Source organism: Cryptotermes secundus, unplaced genomic scaffold (assembly GCF_002891405.2).
Source record: "Cryptotermes secundus unplaced genomic scaffold, Csec_1.0 scaffold298, whole genome shotgun sequence".
NCBI classification, from domain to species: Eukaryota; Metazoa; Arthropoda; class Insecta; order Blattodea; family Kalotermitidae; genus Cryptotermes; species Cryptotermes secundus.
Window position 1 is genome coordinate 1,662,866 of NW_019741976.1, and position 15,043 is coordinate 1,677,908.

Below are 15,043 nucleotides of genomic sequence, written 5' to 3' on the forward strand. Positions count from 1 at the left end.
TGCAGTAAAAATGAGAACAGAAAGACTGGGAACTAGGCGAGTTATTACCGGTACAGCATTGAGGGCAGTCGTGGTTTCAGTGCTGGGAGTGCAGGCCTCTCGAAGATGCGCCACGGGAAGTTCCGTAATAAGCTTTGTCGTAATGTGTTGCTGAGGGCCCGACCACGAGTAAGCGACTTTGCGACAATGGACGGATGACTAGTAGATCCTAGGTAGATCGTCTATTGTACATCTCGCATAAGCCCTTGGAGTTCCTTATATTCTCACATAAAAGGAAATGTTAAGCAATTCCTTATATTTCCCAGTACAGTTGAAAGGCATATCAGAGAAGACTTGAGGCCAGTGCCCCTTGTCTAACCACCGTCACATGAAGTCACGTGAAACGAGCGGAGGTGATGCTCCCCGCACTGTAGACCTCGTCACTGGATGAACATGCGCGTTCCGTTCGCGGTGTGGTCACTTTGTCCCAGGCTGAAGGAACCCAGCTACCCCTAATAATTCGGGGCGAAGGAGGGGAAGGAAACAGTTCAATCCATATAACGGAGTGAGTGCAATATCACATGCAGTCTAGCCTGCAGAGTTTCTGCACGCAGCTGTTTACGTAACAAAATGTGGCAGAACAGATTTCCCCGTTCCTGCCTAATTCACTTCGTCGGTGTTAACAATGGGACTTCTGACGTAAGAGCAGCAAATGGCGTTAATCAACGAAGCACCCACCTAAAAATGCATATATTGTTCTACCTAGACCAGTTATCCGTTGAAAGTTAACCCAATACGCGAGTTCAGTGAAATCTGTTCCTGCAGAGGATGGGTACGAGGTATTGGCAGGAACGCATCGGTTGGGTGAACTGAAATTGTTCTTACGTTATTGTTAAGTACTGTGTGATTCCACCATATCTCGACTTCATAGTGACATTAGTATTTATTTTTTTTAATCAACGTATTGCACTTTCAAAGTAGAAAATACAACTGTATGTACGGGACATACTACTTCTATCTTCAGGATTGAAGATTAGGTGAAGCAAGCACCAGACACAACGTTTGCTGCTTGCTTGGTGTGCCTTTCAACTCTGAAAATGGAAACAGTACTCATTCTGTTCTCTGCTTCGTTGTTGCTGTCTTAGCACTCTCTTTGACGCTGATAAGAAGAGATAGGATGTTCCTCCGAAACGTCGATAAATTTCTATCACACTACACGGCATCATATCGTAGAAGGTGACACACCTCATCGTCACTGCCGTGACCACCTTAGATCTAAGAAGAAGACGGGGTTCATCATCAGCCCTGCGGTATTTCATGTTTTAAGGACGTTCGCTCACTGAAAACCAACCAAGAATCTAGGAATTTCTGTTAGATCCGTAGTTATTAAGAACAAGACGAGAGACAGCATTTCTGAAGTCATACAGCGAGACATGAGATATGCCTTCCAAACGCCAGCCCACAGCGTTGTTTCTGAATGGTAATCCGGTCTGTGAAATTGTGAACTGTATAATGCAATTGATTCAGCTTTCGTCCAGTGCCGCGTCACAGAATTAAAAGAAAACAGACTGACGTCTGCAGCTCGGCACGCAGCCGTGTATTACCACGTAACTACAATCTTTTCCTTTCTTTGTTTCAGGTGTTATTGTCCAGTGCACTTGTGGGCGCCGAGTACGAGGATGTTACAGTTGATCCAGGTCGCGCCATATTACCAGACACGACTGTCGCACCTGGTGGAGAATTCCTCTACGTCCTTTCAACGGCAAAGGTAGGAATTTTTTGGAAGATATTTCAAATTAATTTTGGGCTAACATTTGCAGTAAGAACAAAACAGATTTTCTCTCACATTTTACCCTTTGCCTTTAAACATAATAAGAGTCCTAAACTAAGTGATAGACAGTTATACTAGGGGCGGGGATTGGGTTGTGGTCCATGCGAACGCGCTAAGCGGTAAGAATGACGAACGGGACCTCAGAAGAACCATTCATAAACCATGGCAGAAGTTGAATACTGTGACATGTAGGCCCATTTCTAGGCAACGCCCCAAATACGCGAATGGAACAGTAGAACCAGTGTCGTAAGAGGCGTCTTCTGTATGGTTCACATATATCCATTGCTAGGCGACGGAGCTGTAAACACGCATTCTTGGCAACAGAAGACAGTATTTTCATTGGGTCCGTGCCCAGGAGTTATCTTCAAAACAGTGACGCTCTCATTAGATCCGTAATGACTTATGCTAGTCCCGCCTGGGAGTTTGCGGCAGACACCCATCTATTGAAATTGCAGGGTCTCCAGAACAAGGTTTTGCGCACCATTGATAATTTTTCAAGGCCGACACCGGTCCGTGATTTGCACATGGCGTTCATAATCCTGTACGTATATGACTGTATAACAAAAGTATGCAGACAACAAGCAGAAGTCATACAAAATCATGATAATGAGAATGTTCGCGACAGCGAATAAGGCGAAGCCCGACACAAAGTATAAGAGGCTTAAACCTGGCGCCGGTCAGGCATACGGCCGTTCAAGTGACTAGACTGCCGTGGTAGCGAATACTACTAGAAATAGGGCATAATCTGCTATACTGAGCCTGGATTGACAGAGGCCTTGTATTGTACATAGAAATAGGAATTAAGATTACATTTTAAGTATATGTAAATACTGACAGTGGACTTACTAATACGGACTATGACTGACAATTGACAGACCCGACTTTCGTCAGAGAGGGCGCCCCAAATGTACAGGACAGTAACTTTCATATAAGGAAAAAAAGAGAAAAAATATCTGGTCATGAAACCCAGCTGGGGCTCGACACCAAGACAGATTGATTGACCGTGAGTCGCAATGTGACTTTGACTTGGCTACAAGCAGTTGAGCTGAGCTGAGATGAGTTGAGGGTTCAGTTGTGGAGTGTTAATCAGCGGACAACGGAAGCTGAACAATGTCCATTGTTAAGAGTCGTTGCTAGGAAACGTCTAGTGAAGACACGGCAGAGGAGTAGCCATTGTGGGGAGCTGTTACCAAGAAAGACTAGTGGAAATAGACTGAGAAGGGTTAGTGTTGAATGATTTGTAGTGTGCATATCAGTAATATTGTTACAGTTATTTGTAGTTACGACCTGTAAGTGGTCAATAAATCTATTATCCAATCCAGACCCCTTCTAGAGTCACTAATACACGTGATAATATCTAAAAGGTTTATATTCCTCCGGGCTGAAACATGTAATTCGTGGCTCTTACTGTCTGAATCATGTAGAGAGGACTTCAGGCTTGATTTCTTGATAAATTGCAAGGCGAATATTAAAGAAATATCCTTGGGACAGTGACTTTCAATAAACGCGCTATAATTCATGCGAAACTTCTCTCCGAGAGTTCCTGCAGCCAGTACTGTCAGTGGAGTTCGTTTTTATCTTTCATGCAACATTGCTTCTAGTCCAAGAGTTCATCTATTCTCCTTTGTCATTCTCCTCTGTTCAGCTTGTGTGCGCCACACACCCTTTGTGATGTGGTAGAGGTGGAACTTTTGGCTTACAGGCACAAGAAAGGACACTTTATGTGTTTTAAATAAAATGACCCCGTAGGCCCTTAAGGGCATAACATTTTTCACGTGGAAAACATCTGCATAATCTCTTGTAGTGTATTAGCCGAAATTCCTGTGATGTCATAAGACATTTAAGGCTTTGTTGCATCGCTTCGTAAGTGGAGGGCATAACAGGTTGGCATAGCGGTAAGGTTCTAGACTCGTACCCAGGAGGTGCTCTGTTCGAATGTCACCTGAGACGTCGGCTATCCGGATTGTTTTCCATGGTTCTCCTCAATCACCCCAAGCAGATTCTGGGGTGCGTAATGCCTAGATTGGGCCCTACCTCTCCCTTCCAGTTCATCACCCATGTGTCGGCGCTGTGCAGGCAAGTAGTGAAAGTAGGCCGAAGTGGGACTCATGTGGTAACTTTATATATACTGCTTAATATCGCCTTAATACATGAAATGCCGGCTCCTCTTAACGGAACTAAGCAGGTAGGCCTAGCGGTAATGCTTGTGACTTCTATTTGAGAAAGAACTAGTTCCAGTTCGGTCCGAAGAAACTTTTTTTTTTCCCCCGGTGGATGGTTAAGTAGTTACCCTCAGGCCTTCCGAGTTGAATGTCACGAACGCTTCCCCCCCCCCCNATTCCATATCCGGCGTTCGTAATCAGCTGCAGGCTAACTGATGTACTTAACAAATAGTCGAGTAATGCGTGATCAATCATTTCGTTTCATAAGCACGGCAGTTGGGAACGGTGTATTATATAGTATTAAGAGCTGCAGTCTGTGCTGTGGCATAGATCTGAGACCCATCAGGAAAGGATGTTCGGCCACAAACAACATCGCCGGGGGAAAAAAAGGCATGAAAAATGTAACCGGCCTGCCTTCATGTTGAATAACAGTAAATGGAATTGATATTTTGGGATTGTCCTTCACGTGTTAAGGAATGTTATTGATCATTTGTAGGGAGCTGTGTGTGTGGCCGATTGTAATTAACGAATTGGATCTGGCGAAGAACCATTCTTATAACGGTCGTAGGGCGAAGAAATATCCCAGTTTTGAAACAGGCTTGAGCCACTGACTGCTGTGACATGTGAGAGTGGATGACATTGGATTAGTTTCGAGAGAAGCATGGGTTTCGAGGCGAAAATCGTTTGTTAATTATTAAATAAAACGCGATTACCTTATTATTAGGCCTATATTTTGTTTATATGTTTGCGTTATTTCGGAGAAAACCGAAATTAACGGCAATGGGGATTCGTTGCGCTGACGACGCGACACCCTCTATCAGCAAAAGTTGGCACTAACTTCGCCGACAAGCCGCGGTCGCTCGGTCGGTATGCTTCGCTTGCGGACTAAAATCACAGAGTTTTTGTTTGTTTTGTTTGCTTTATTTATAAAGTGGGTGATACTGGCTTCGGTTTTAAAAGGCACGTGTCACGAGGAAAAGATAATCTCTTAAAAAGTGACATTCTGAAATAAAATTAAATATCAAACAGCATGCAAGAGGCACGGTAGTTCACCCAGCCCCCGAAATATTGGTACTTAGAAAATATAAGCAACCATTAATTTAACTTTTTTTGTTTTCCTTTAAAATTTCATTCCTTTCAGTAAACGAGTCGGTTATTACCGAGTGAGAGTATCCATGCCATCCTGAGCCGGTTTGTGGCATAATTTTAGGAACGATGGATATGAAAGTAAAAAGGAGGCATTCTGTTTAAATTTTTTTTTGCCTTCATGCATTTAACATCATATGCTTCTCTTTTTAAGTCTTAATTTAGAATAAGTTAAATGTGGATATCATAATGTAGGTAAAGTAAAAAATAAAGCTATCCCTGTAACAGGCCGTGAAGGCCCATAGGGTTGAAAGACGTTGAGGGTCCCACATTATCTAGACAGTAGGCTCAAAGATGGCGGCAAGGTTGTCAGCCTTACGGGCCGGCCGCTCTTTACTCCCCAGGAAAATTATTTATTTAATTCCTGGTACTCATTTCTGTTAGAGGCTGAGTGAACCCCAGGGCCATAGCTCATAATGTAGGTAAAGTTAATAATGCATCTGCTCGCCACTTCCGTTTTAATGCAAAACAGAATCACAAATAATAATGCATAGTTCAACAATATAAACTGATTTCTCAGTACAACTGTATAGTGGCTCATAATCTGAGACAGTCTGAAGCGATATCCCATAGTAATACCAGCAGACGCTATATGAAAACCAATGTGTTCGGAAGTAGCAAACGTGCTGTCGAAACAGGAGTTCTGCTTTGTGTGAGAGGCCGCCTCTACCAGGTATGCTGTGCTGATTGAAAACGCATGGAGTGCGGTTCGGCCAGGAGGAAGCGTACCTCAGGTAGTTCCAGTGTTAATGTTTTAGTAATGTGTACACCACACGGCTCGTGACTTAATTTGGAACGGGTCTGCCGAGATGATGGTAAGCCTCTGAGGACTCCGATGAGAACAATAATGGTTTGCTGGCACAGAGCAGTAAACATCTGTGGTGCTAACAAGTGTAATTGCATAATGGATCGAACAGTGGACCGCTACAGAGCTGAGCACACCTGAGTTGGTTTACGAGGCAGAAACTGCTGGCCTGATTACTGGACTCTTCGAGGACTTGCCGGTAGCCAGGCTCCAGATCTGCTAAATACAAGCTCCCATATGACACACATTCTTGTTCATTTTGTGATTATAATTATTTGTATTAGTTCGGAGCTATGAAAAAATCATTTCCCGTTTAGGTGCTTTGACTTAACAACTGTAGTATATTGTGTTCTGTTCGTGGTCGCCGAGGTCCGCCATAAACGCAAGTGACTTGAGTCCCTTTGCTGCAGTGGAACTAAGAAAGACATCGAGTTTTTTTTTGAGTACCGTTTCCACTGGCCGCGCGGTCTAAGGCGTGAACTGTCATCGCTCGTTCGAACACTGGGATCGTGGGTTCGAATGAAACTCAAGGCATAGATGTTTGTGTTGTCCTGTGTGTAGGTAGCGGCCTTGCGACGGACTGACGGGCGGGGAGCTGCAGTTTGCCGAGCAAATTACTGTTACGATAATGCTGCAGAATTCTGTTCGGACTCTAAGCCTTTGAATCTCTGCTCATATACCCATTATCTCGACCGAAGCTTCTCATGGTCTTCCTCAGTCATGTCTCAGTAGCTTCAAATAATCGATTGCCATCTGCATCCGAATACTGGATGATCATAGGAATTCTAGATGAGATCTCCAGTTAAGAGAATTTTTTAAATTATGCGGAGAGAACACCTACAGGAAGTGCCCATAAGCACGTTTCTCCCCAATAGGGCGAACCTCTTGTTTTGTATTCACACAGAATTTCGGGGTCTAGACTACCCCATACAGGAAACGGACAACTTAGAATAAACAAGTAGGGTCACCCGTGGTGCATGATACATGCTCACATCTCGTAAAAAATTAGGCGGGGTTTGAATACACATTACATCATTTATATGCTGTATAAACTCCAGAGTTTGTTTTTCACTGTTAAATTGCTGTTATTTCAGTCAATAATAAATGTCCTTGTAGAATTGAACTGCTAATCTTATAATCATAAGTACAGCCCATGTCAGTCACGAATAATAAAACGTGTGAGTGTCGTAGTTCAATATTTATATTTTATTATTTTAATGTAAAATCCCTACATGAACTGTAACGCATGTCGAGATCCCTGTATACAATAAAGTACTGCACATGTTAACGCTATGAGCTTCAACTCTTGTTTAATGTCACGTCCCATTTTAAAGTTTACATTAAAGTTTGCAGACTTGGCAGAGAGGTAATTACTGTTATTTTCCGTTAAATATTTTAAAGTGTTTTAAAGTGTCCGGAATATGGTCTTTATATTTCAGACTCGTACACAGACACCTGTCATCTCTCTAGAAGCCCTCTTTCAAGCTTTCGGAACTGAATAGCACTGAAGGTGGGAAGTATTTTGCGTCGTGTAACGTAATTTTTAGTGCTGTCATCTTCAGCCCGTCCGTGACTTAATGGTAGTTGATGTTTTACTTGGACTCGTGATGTTTGTATAAGGCCCTCCAACCAAGGCCAACGCCATTATCGCACTTATCAGTCACCCTCCCCACTTTCCAGACGAGAACCGAGACTGAAGAAAGTGGAGCCCATCTGTAATGGTCAAAATGTACTTTGTGAGACCTTTACTTTGCGTACGTTTAATTTTGAGCTAGCCAAAGTCATCCACAGACCTCTCAGCCATTTATCAGGGCAGAGTACCCCAGCAAATTCAAGTCGCTCATCACACGAGGTTCGCATGATTTCACAAAAATTCCAAAGGAAGAGGAATTTTAGTAAGGTGTTACAGTACGAATATTATGTTTTTTGACATTATCCAACGTCCTCTCTTTATATAAAAGCACCGTACTGTTGATTTTTCAGAACATAACGTTTCGGAGACTGCATTCAGTCTCAGTCTTCTAGTGAAACCTACGCACTCGGGCCCAATCGATAGAGCTAGACCCTGTCTCCGAAGATAGGGACGGAGACAGAATCAGTCTCCGAAACGTTATGTTCTGAAAAATAAACACGACTCTGTTTTTAGATAAAGACAGGACGATGGATAATGCCCCAAAACATAATATTTGTACTGATGTAGCATCGTTACAGACTTTTAGATCTTAAACTGTTACAGTGTTTACGTCGGTATTATTGCCAAATTCGGGATGATGAATGCAGTAATTGAGCGAATTTTTAGATACTGTATATAATAGTGGCATAGTAGGATTTCGAGATAAAGTTTATAACGTATGGGTCATCCAACAGATTTTCGGTAATTCAAGTTAATTCCTGAAAACGTTAACCTTGACTAATATATTCATGTGTCGTCACCGCAAAGCAAGGCAGACCCGTGATAATGAAGAAACTTAACATAAAAAATTGGCAGTTACGTTTCGGGAGTGACAGTAACATTTCGGAGTCAGATTCGCGATTAAATTAATAGCAGATAGAATTTTGGGAATTACATAAAGCGGAAGCCGAAAAATAAAACGTTAGAAATTAAATGAATAAGCCCAAAGTGAAAGCAGACAAGGAATAAAACATTCGGCTAAGAGACTGGAAATGACAGGAAAATGCAGAAAGTTGCACAATGAGGAGCTTCATAATTACTATTTCTTTTGCCCGATTCGCTTAGTGGGAGGTGGAGTCCAGCTGGGTTCACTCGGCACGACGGCCGCTGATTGGCCTATTGTAGCCTGCCCCGGGTGATTGTTATGACGGAGAATTTGGTGGAATGCTGATTGGCAGGGAAACCGAAGTACTCGGAGAAAACCCGCCCCAGCACCACTTTATTCACCACAAATCCCACTTGACCAGACCCCGGGATCGAACCCAGGCCGCCGCGGTGGGAAGCCAGCGACTAACCGCTTGAGCTATGGCGCGGCCTTCTTGAGTTGTTACATTTTGTTTCTATGGGTGATGATGCCGACGTTTCTGAGGTACATTCTTCCTTCATCTTTATTGCAGAATAAGATGGGCAGCATACAGCTCCGGGCCTTCGGAAAAAATTGCCCACAATACTCGGTGTAACAACCTAAGAACATAACTAACATCGATAATCAATCACCGTGAAGGGCCGAAATTAGTGATTTTTATTTTATATTGTTTTTACTCAGTCTTTTCTGGCAAGTGCTGGGACTCGAACACGCATGCAATCACACGCACACGCCATCATATACGGTTAATTGAGCTTAATGCAAGTGAGGGTTGGGCTAAGTCAGTTTGCCTGGCTGTGGGATCGGTAGATGGTCGCATATAACGGGGTGCAAAAGATAATCTACAAGAAGTGTCAGGATTAAGTAACTTAGAAGTGCTTTCCAGTTAATGCAGTATAATGGAATGCTGCAGGCCCCGACCGGGTTGTGAGCGTCTGATTCTACACAGTGGAGCGGTGATGGAGAATTGATTCATGAGATCGGCTGGCTCTCGGGAAGTTGTGACCCCACTAGGAATAGTTGTCACTTGTGTGAGAGTACCGAAACCAAGACAATAGAGCAGTTTATAATGGCGTTAAAACGAATAGGCCTGCGTATTAAAGAGGTTTATCAATAAAAATGCTTGAAAATATAATGTACGTAAGCATACATATCATTTGAAATTATAACATTCTAGCAAAAAGTGTTATGAAATTCCAACGCATTGGCACCTGTTCATATCGGATTTGCGCAGGAAACATTTTGCTGTCGACCTCAGTTCCCTGTGTGCTGTAGAACTCCGTTTCCGTTTGGTTATAGTGTTTCCGATATCTAGTTCTGTTGTCTTATAACACTGCAAAAGACAAATTATTCTTTCAACCTTTTTTACGAAAACGGATATTCAGTGAGCCTCCTCCTCCACTTCCACTTCCTCCTCCTCCACCACCTACTCCGCCACCTCCTCCACCGCCTTCAAGAGAGCGTATGGGGACATCGGCCTCTTGTCGACTTCAAGAAAGTACATCCTCCCGTCCAGCTGTGGGACGTCCGATGCTCCGGTGTCCTCCGCGTTTGTAGTTATGTAACATCTTTGTGGGGTGTACCTGTTGTCATTCTTAAAATATGTTCGTAACAGTGTTTTCTTTTTGCCTTTCTGTTCTGTTATTTAAATTGAATATTTTTAATTCTGAACGTTTGTGTGTACCTCGTTTGATCTTGCCGGGTTCCTCGAATTTCTCCATGTCAAATTATGAGACAAGGATAGAATTAAATTATAGTAACTCTGCTGGTACCTGGCATAACAATGTAAATGGCTTAACGGCCTGGTGGCTTAATTACACGTAATTACACGTCTGCAATTACGTTGCTTTAAAAACATAGGCGGACTTACTGAAGTGTGTGGATTCAGGTTGGGGTGCACCTTTCCAGCAGGTGCAGCTCCATTATTGGTTTATACGTGTTCCCACCAGGGGTGCATGCCTCCCCAGGCGCACCTCGCAAGTATTACTAACCTCACTACTACTTGTTTCCTTCTGTCCGAGAATTTCTGCGCTAGTTACGGAATCCGAAGTTTAGTGCTAATGTTCGCAAGCCCTTGCGACTCCACTCATTCCAGAGCCGGATTAATCCTATTTACGTTTGCACGTCCCAGTTCTGTAAAATGAATTTTAATATTTTCCTGCGACCCACATGTCTGTGAGCGATCTCGGCTCGTGAGGTTTCCCGACTAAACTTTTGCGTGCATTTCATATCGTTTCAAGAATTCTGCGTCTCGTGCAAATTTCAGCGTATTGAAATCTCGATCGAATAATTAGCAGTCCTGTTTCATGTTCTAGAAATCGCCGATTCGAATTTCGACTCAGCAACTGCGGTAACTGAAGCCTTTTCTGTTTATGCTCAGTCCCCCTGTGGGAATTCTGACGACCGCTTTCTTCTGCACCCGTCGTCATTTAAAGTCTTGCAATGCGAATACATATAAGGTAGTCCGCAAGCGAACTATACCAACCGAGTGACCGCCGCTTGTCGGCGATGTTAGTGCCAACTTTAGCGGATAGAGGGTGTCGCATGGCCATCCCAACGAATCCCCACGGCCGTTAATTTCGGTTTTCTAGACCGAAGCCGTTATTTCCTTGAAACAGCTCCTCAATTATACTCACAAGGCTGAGTGGACCCCGTTCAAGATCGACTACTTCTCAGAAAATCTGGTGGCGACGGGAATCGAACCCGGACCTCTGGATCTGTAGGCAGGAACTCTGACCACTAGACCACAGAGGCGGTCAAAGTTGTACCTATGCTTAAGTAATTCAGCACTACGCCATGAAGGCGTGTGGGTAAGTAGATGTGTAGATCCACATTTTTTGACCTCTGCACTGGTTGGAGGTGAGTGGTCATCTTCACGCCCCGGTCGCTTTACCCCCCGAGGGAAAGGAGGCTGGGTGGGTACCAGAGCCAGTCTGGACGACATGGAGGAGAGAAAATTCTTGACCGTACCGGGACTGGAACTCCGACCCCTCGTCCAGCCCGTAATCTGTCGCTATACCGACTGAGCAATCCAGGATACTTTGAACACATATATGGCTCCATATAACCCGTGCTGCTGAAAATTAACGCCGCATGCTCCAAAAATTAGTCAGCTCATCCTTGACTTAGTTATAACAAAGTTGACATTGCGTGAAGGGCACAGATTCCGAAATTCGTCAGTGTAATTTTCTTAGTTTACTGTTACCTTACGTCCACGGATTTTACTCCGCACTGTGTTACTGAAGAAGGAATCGCCCAGCAATCTCTCGAGGAGATAAGCAGGAATATTAAAATGAGGTCCACATGTTTTGGCACTCGTAGTGAATAGCCCTGACTATCCGGTTGCTAAAGGAACACGTTTCTCTTATAACTGCTGGGACCGAAAATCGTGTGCGGGCCCGCAGACACGGGCAGATGGACTCTTGTCTCGTCACCAGTCCACTGAGTATTGGAGTTCTGTACCCGGGGTAAACCGGTCGGAACGTGGTACTCACCGCACACAGGCGTTCTCTGCCTGTGTACATGCACCTAGTGATAAGGGTGCTACTTCTTGAGGAACCATAAGGTAAATTTGTCCTTGTGTGCGAAGGTTTAGCTCCTTGAACTCGGCATTAGGTTCGGCTTTCATTGTGTGCAGTGTGACCATTATTGTTTGTGTAGTTTTGTGTGAAATGTGGTATTTGTGTGTTGTGTCTTATGGTAATACCACTGCACCCGGGTAAAACCCATTTGCAGTTTAAATAATAATAATAATAATAACGAAGAAATATTTCCTGATTACGATAGCTCAGTCGGTATAGCGACGGGCTACGGAATGGACGGTCGCGGCGCGGATGCAGGCAGAATAAAGATTTTTATCTTAACAGCGTCTGGATCGGCTCTGGGGTCTCTTTCCCCGGGGGTAAAGCGTCCGGTTCGTGAAACTCACCACTCACCTCCGTTTAGTGCCGAGGTCAAGAATGGTGGAGCTATACCGTAACCCCCCACATATGTCTTCCTGTCTCTCTAAGATTCATTCTAATATTGTCCACCCACCTACGCCTTGGTCTTCCCCGTGGTCTCTTTCCTTCTGGCTTTCCCACCAATATCCTATATGCATTCCTCTTCTCCCCCATTCGTGCTTAGTGCTCTGCCCACCTCATCCTCCTTGACTTGATCATTCTAATTATACTTGGAGAAGAGTACCAAGTTATGAAGCTCCTCATTATGCATTTTTCTCCAACCTCTTGTCAATGTCAATGTGGTTGAATAGTTGGAAGGTAGAAACCCGTTTATAAAGAAAGCAGATCGCTGTAACAAAACGTTGAATGAACTGACTCACCACCCTCGTCTGTACACGATGATTTTGGAAACTGTGGTTTCCCACCCTCCTTTACTCTGATTGCGCGGTTGAATTCACAAGCTTCTCAATAAAGCTGGAAGAAAGGGTCTGTCTGGGCTTTTCGTTCAGTGCTTACTCAGCAGTCGCCAGCTGACCTTTAGATTACATCGCTGATTCTGGCCAACCCATGGCTCATGCAAGCATCGTAGGGTTGTCTGGTTTAAAAACAGCAGAATATCAGGAACGGGGGTGCAGCACAGCATACGACGTAGTACAGTATATCAACATTAGCAGGCAGTACGTCATCTCAGGGACGCCAAATAAAACATTATTGTACTATCTTCAGGTATGTTCGTGGAACATACAGTTCTGGCCCTAGCGACTTCAAATCTCATATTATTATAAAGTTATGCCAGTTTAGAATCTCCCGTCTTCCCTTTTTCTATTACCGGAATTCAGATAGGGAACGAAGATGTTAAGCCGTTGCTTTGTTCGTGTGTGAAACGTATCTCATTCCAAAAGTAGAAATAGATGCCTGAGAACGGGCTGGTGAAATATTTTGACATAGGAAGGGGGGGTACTTTTCGCACCAGATTTTATTAGGATGCTCAAATCAAGCAAGTAAGATGGATGGGGCATGTACCACCCATGGGGGAAAAGAGAAATGAATATAAAGTTTTGGTAAGAAAATCGGAAGGGAGGAAGACCACTTGGAAAACCTGGGCGTAGATGGGAGATTAATATTAACATGAATTTTAAAGGGATAGGAAAAGAGAGTATGAACTGGTTTCATTGGGCTTACGATAGGATTCAGTGGCTAGCTTTTGTCAACACGCTGTTTATCTTTCTGTTTTCATGAAGAGGTGTAGCCGAGCTTATAGGCTGTCCCATACATCCTATGAAAAAAAATGAACTGTTTTACTTTCATCGAGTGACATTTCAGTTCCGTCAAAATGGATTGTCGTAAATGCATTTTAATACACATCTTAATTCAAAACGCACCGAACGTCTACTGATAAACACTCAATGTAGGAACAGTTTCACTTAAGGTTCGAGATTAAGGCTCTGTAGTGTCCAATCACAAGACCAGGGTGCTCGCTCTGGATAATGTATTGGCAGTGCTGCCAGTTCACTGTACACCCATGGCACGTTTTTTCCCCCCCTTGAAAGAACAAGTTCAGCGGGCGGAAAAAAAAAGAGGAATTCATGTTTTTCCCAAGCCAGTCCTCCTCTTCGTAGCCCCCAGCATTCCAATTTGTCAGCGTCGGGATTCTGAATAGGGTTGGCTACTCTTAAGATGGATGGTGCCAGCTATGGAGAAGACTCTTGCCCTTGCAACAGTAACTCGGGTTTCCTGCCACTAAGCTACAGACTACGGGAGTGTAAGTTCTGGTTGAAGCTTAACTTGCTTGTCTCACTCAGGGAGGACGGAGTGACACACACTGTTTCCCCATTAGTATGTTTATTTAATGCAGGAATTAGCTACAGTATTCTATCCGCATGACGAATATAGGCAGAGACGTGCGTAATGTTAGCATGAAACACTTCAAGACTGTGGGATGCAAGGTTATTAGCTAGCGTGCGCAAGTAATCAGGTATACTAGTGTAACCGCGGTCACCACTTCTTTCAAAATACATTTAGCTTCTGAAGTAACTCGACGTTACGTATCCTTATGACGACGCTGTTTCTAACTGAGGGCGTTAGGGACGTGGTTTAAGGTTCGGCCACACAGAAGCGCTACGCTATGTTCGCTACGTACGCTACATACACTGTGTACACTCTGCCACGCAGCTAACATAGGGAACGTAGCGTACGGAAGTCTATGTGGCCAGTCACATTGGCAATAAAGGGAGATATTTTTCTGTTCGTATAGCGAACATAGCGTACGTAGCGCTCTGTGTGGGCGAACCTTTACTCAAGGATGGCAATTTCCGAACACAACACAGCACGCTACGAACAAAATAGGACGACAACAAGACCTACCTTCCCAAGAAAGACAGGCGGCACAAGTTCGACCCCGTCAAGAAAAACGAAAGGACAAGGGACACGAACCTATTCGGTTAAAGAATTTTAACTTAAATAACAAAAGTTTTTAAAAAACTTTAATGCATCAAGGACAGCTGCGTTTGGATTTTGTATAAAGTATATATTACAAATATTGTATATATATATATGTTTTAAAAATCAAAACACCCAAATGTAATAGTAGTTTCTAAAAGTATTGATGTTCCCTCTGATGATGGTCTATAGGGACCGAAACA

At 43.7% G+C, this 15,043-nt stretch overlaps 1 protein-coding gene across 9 annotated transcripts in view; it reads left to right on the forward strand.

Annotated features, from left to right (window-relative positions):
* LOC111872852 (plexin-B) overlaps positions 1-15,043 on the forward strand; it is a 620,835-nt gene that overhangs the window by 282,366 nt on the left and 323,426 nt on the right. For all 9 annotated transcript variants that reach the window (XM_023867057.2, XM_023867062.2, XM_023867060.2 and 6 more), the window contains exon 4: positions 1,619-1,747. In XM_023867057.2, coding sequence (XP_023722825.1) covers positions 1,619-1,747 — 129 coding nt within the window. The remainder of the gene's footprint in view (positions 1-1,618; positions 1,748-15,043) is intronic.